General features: G+C 39.6%; 1 protein-coding gene across 1 annotated transcript in view; it reads right to left on the bottom strand.

Moving 5' to 3' along the window:
* Window positions 1-857: 857 nt before the first annotated feature.
* Window positions 858-4,466, bottom strand: part of mak16 (MAK16 homolog (S. cerevisiae)) — a 4,162-nt gene continuing 553 nt past the window's right edge. Inside the window, exons 2-10 of the mRNA XM_084727717.1 lie at window positions 4,140-4,189; window positions 3,760-3,869; window positions 3,408-3,472; window positions 2,730-2,881; window positions 2,566-2,620; window positions 2,393-2,467; window positions 1,916-2,029; window positions 1,760-1,825; window positions 858-1,297 (exon numbers count right to left, since the gene is read on the bottom strand). Of these exons, the coding sequence (XP_084583843.1) occupies window positions 1,058-1,297; window positions 1,760-1,825; window positions 1,916-2,029; window positions 2,393-2,467; window positions 2,566-2,620; window positions 2,730-2,881; window positions 3,408-3,472; window positions 3,760-3,869; window positions 4,140-4,189 (927 nt within the window). The 3' untranslated portion in view covers window positions 858-1,057. The remainder of the gene's footprint in view (window positions 1,298-1,759; window positions 1,826-1,915; window positions 2,030-2,392; window positions 2,468-2,565; window positions 2,621-2,729; window positions 2,882-3,407; window positions 3,473-3,759; window positions 3,870-4,139; window positions 4,190-4,466) is intronic.

Raw genomic sequence — 4,466 nt, forward strand, 5'->3', positions numbered from 1 at the left:
TCTTTTTTTCTTTTTTTTTTTTTTAACAATAAACGCTCGTAAGAAGAAAATGTCACCACACTGAGTTTTAAATGATTCAGTATGTTTCTCTCTGAAAAGCAGCATTTTAAATCATTACAGTGATCAGCCAGACGGAGGCGCCGTCACCAGGCTGAAAAACACCCGCAGGTCTGTAAAACTGCAGTTTATTTTATTTGTTGATTTTTCTGTCTGCTACAGTAAGAAACTCCTTATGACTCTATTTATATTCTGTCATGATTTTTTTGTTCTTCAGCTGGACCTTTTCATTGTAGGATGACGGGGATTCACTTCTTTGTAAATAAAGTATATATATATATATATATGTATATCGTGTATATACTCTGAGGAGTCTGTGTCAGGTTTGTCAGAGCGGCTCTTTAAAAATCATCTGCACCTTCAGCTCAAACTATCTGTCATCTCCTGGTTTTTCAACTAGTAATCAATCTGATGATCATTTTTTCCACTCATCAATTAGTTGTTTGGTCCATAAAATGTTAGAAAATAGTGACAATCAATTAAAAAAAGCTTCTTGATTAGTGGAAAAATTATTGACAGATTGATCTCTAGTTGAAAAAAATAGATCGAAACGTGAAAACAGGTGAAGAGCTCCGCCCGTTTTCACGTTTGGATCTATTTTTCAATTGATAAGAACGTGACAGGATTGATTGACTTTTTTTTTTTCAGTGAAAACTGATCATTTCCATTGATCGTGTCGGATTTTGCAGCAGGAAACGGTTCAGTTTTTAGTGAAGTGGATTTATTAACTTTGTGTTTTCAAAGATCATTTATGCGTGAAATATTTAAGAAAACAGACAGAACAAAAACATTTTTAAGAAAAAAAAAAAAAAGAGTTGAAAGTCACTTCAGGTGTTTTAATCAGATCTGATTCCAGGTCAGATCCGTCCTCCGTTTACAGTCTGATCAGCTGACAGCAGCGTCTGTTCCTCGCTGAGTTTCTGAAGCTCAAACTTGATTCTGTTTATCATTTAAATTCAGTAAAGTCGGTCCCTCGGCAGCAGAGGCTGTGACATCATCACTACGTCGCTCTGCTCTTGGAGTCAGGCTCCGCCTCCTGCTCATACTCTATCTCCACATACGCTCGCTTCTTCCTCGCCGCGGAGCCATTGGCTGGAGATTTGCCTTTAGACCTGGAGGCCTTCACTTCCTTCGTCGCCTCCACTTCCATCTCCTCCTCCTCCTCCTCCTCTTCACTGGACGGCTCGTCTTCCTCGTCCTGCTCCTCCTCGTCACTGCTCGTCTTCAGTTTGTTCATGTCCTGACAGGAGACACACAAAATGTTCAAATTAAAAACGAACACGAGTGAGAGGAAAATCTGGTTTTATTTTTAAATTTCACTCAATTTTTCAAAATAAGAGCGCTCCGATTGATTGATTGGCCATTGATTGTTATCACCTGATATTTGTTCTAAATGGTTTGATCAGTGGTCTTTCTAAAAACTGATCAGAGTTTAATTTATTTATATACAGACACTTTTATTTACTTGTTATGTAACTGGCTGCAGTGAAAATCTGTCAGTTAATTATTTATCGACATATATTACATAATTATATATTTATACATGTCAGCTTTTTATTTTATTGTAACTTCCTGCATATTTAAAACCTTGAAAAAATCAAACTGTTCAAATGTTAAAGACTTTGTTGGAATCCATAACCAGACGCCAGGAAAACCTGCTGAAACGTGTTTGAACGCGTCCTTTAACTGTCAGCTGATTCACCTCGAAGTCGCTCAGGTCGCTCTCGTCCACCTCGTCCTCTGCTACAAACTCACTCTGACCCACGTCCTGCAGACACACACACACAGGAGACACGTTCAGATCAACTCAAACACTGAGACACTGTGTGTGTGTGTGTGTGTGTGTGTCCTTCATCACCTCGTCATCCTCCTCCTCCTCCTCCTCGTCTTCCTCCTCCCCCTCGCTCTCCTCGTCCTGCTGCTCCAGAGCTCTGTCAAAGGCGTGGACTGGGAAGTTGTAGATGTCTCCGTACTGAAAAGACACAACATTTAACATGAGAACACGTTCCACACGTTCCACACGTTCCATCTGAGGTTTTCAGACAGTTTCAGGAAATGAATCAAGTTGTGCTTCAGATTCTGTCAAAGTGCAGAAAATCTGTTTGTTTTTTTTTTTTTGACTGGAGTTTGGTGACTCGCTGTGAGGAGGTGATGATGATGATGATGATGATGATGATGATGATGATGATGATGATGCAGTGGAACATCTGCTGAATCTTTACTGAACTGTTTGATAACCGCTGTAATGCTTCAACGACCTCACTGTTTATACTGCAGCTTCTTCTGCACAGGAAACTGACTCATCACATGACCTCAGCTGGGAGTGATGTCATACCGTTCCCTGTTTGAGTCTCTCCAGCAGCTCCTTCTCGATGGCGTTATCCAGCTGAGCGGCGATCAGAGCTTTCTCCTACAAACACAGACACACAGGTGAGTTCAGGCGAGTTCACCTGTAACATCTTCATCATGTGATGAAGAGTTCTACTTCATCATCATCACTGTCCTCACCTCTTTCCTCTTCTCTCTCCTCTCCACCTTCCTGCTCAGAGGAACCAACTTCCTCCTGAAGACAAATCACACAACAACGTATGGTAGTAGAACATTATAGAACATGTAGAACATGTATACTGCAGTATATTACCAGTATACTGCAGTACATTAGCAGTACTCACTGTCTCTTGAGGACCAGTTTGCGCATGCGGATCAGGTACTGGGTGATTTTGGTGAATCGTTGTTTACATTTGTGTCGGATGAATCGAGGCCAATAAATCAAATTCTCGTCGATCTGTTCCAGAGCTTTCTCATAGTTCTTACTGAGCTTCACCTGTGAGCGCGCACACACACACACACACACACACACACACACACAGATAAACAGAAAGGGTTAAATGTGTCACAAACAGAGAATCCTTCAACCTGAAACATTTTCGGACGCCGTGTTCACCGTCAGCCTTCAGTTGCGTTTGTCCGACATCAAACAGGAACAAGTTCTTGATTTGATCTAAAGAGAACGTGTTCTAACTCTCCTGCTCAAACCACAGACACTGAAAAGTTCACCGTGTTTCATGTCAGTCAGAATCTAACAGACATGATGTTGATTTGAGCAGCAGGTTAAATCACTGGATTTTTTTATGATTAGTTTGTAGATTTGATTGTGGAATTTTTGTAATAAATCTCAGAGCACAGAGACGTGAGTCAAACATAAGACAGGAAAGAGAACTTCAAACTGAAACCACAATATAGTATAGTCCATAGTGGGTTTGTGTTCACAGAGTCTTTAAAAGTGACCAGTTTTAACACATTAAAACACGTCTGGACAAGAAGAAATAAAAACGTCAGCCTCGTCTCACCTTCTCCCACATCTTGGCAGGAAAGGCTGCTCTCTCAATCACCTTCATGTAGAGGAAACACTGACCTGCAACACAAAAAACACACAGGATTCATGCAACTCTTAACTCCATGAGCTATTCACAGAGGAGGGAAGTAACTGAGCACAAATACTTAGTTACTCTACTTGAGTAGAGTTTTCAGGAATCTGTACTTTACAAATATCTACACTTTTTCCTCCTCTTGTTTTCAAAACAGGCTTGTTACTTTAGACAGAATATCGTAAAGGGATTTCAGCTCAGAGCCACTTAAAACCATCGAGTGCAACATAATTCAACCATGCTGTGTGCGTGTTGATGATGTCAGTGTGTTTACCTTTCTCCTCTCTGATGGTGGCGTACTGACTGTTGGCGAGCGGACACGACGAGCGGTTACACAAACCTGTGAGGTTGTATTCATTACGACAGAAGTTCTGACTCTTCGTCCTGAAAACAAAGATGCTCAGTATCAAACCTACAGATGATTTTCTGTATTCAATTAATCTTTAATCATTTGATTAGTTGTTTGATTCATAAAATATCAGAGAATCGTGAAAAACTGATCCTGTCAGAATGTTGAAAAAAAAAAATCAACCCAAATGTGAAAACTCTCCTATAAATGATCAAACTAAATGACTGAATAACAACATGAATAAAAGTATGAATGAATGAATGAATGAATGAATGAATATAGATCAGATGAAGTTTCAGACTGACTTGACTTTGAAGGAGCAGAACTGTTTGTTCCCAATAATGTCCCAGATCACCTGCAGGAAGTAGATTCAACACATTAATACAAAGACACACTGGGTTTCACAGTCATTCACATGATGTTGATGAGTTTATTTTTTTAACAATCTTTTACAGCATCAAGTTGTGTAAATGTAACTGTGTTAAATTTATACATTATCTTTCATTTCTAACTGCACACATAAAACTGTGTGATAAACTGTCCACATACAGAGAAATCCAGTAAAGATGATAAAGTGGATTGTTAAAACACACATGTTCAAACACAGTGTGTGTCGATGTTTGATGTGATGC

This window comes from Lutjanus erythropterus, chromosome 10 (assembly GCF_056507025.1).
Source record: "Lutjanus erythropterus isolate fLutEry1 chromosome 10, fLutEry1.hap2, whole genome shotgun sequence".
In the NCBI taxonomy this organism is placed as follows: Eukaryota; Metazoa; Chordata; class Actinopteri; order Lutjaniformes; family Lutjanidae; genus Lutjanus; species Lutjanus erythropterus.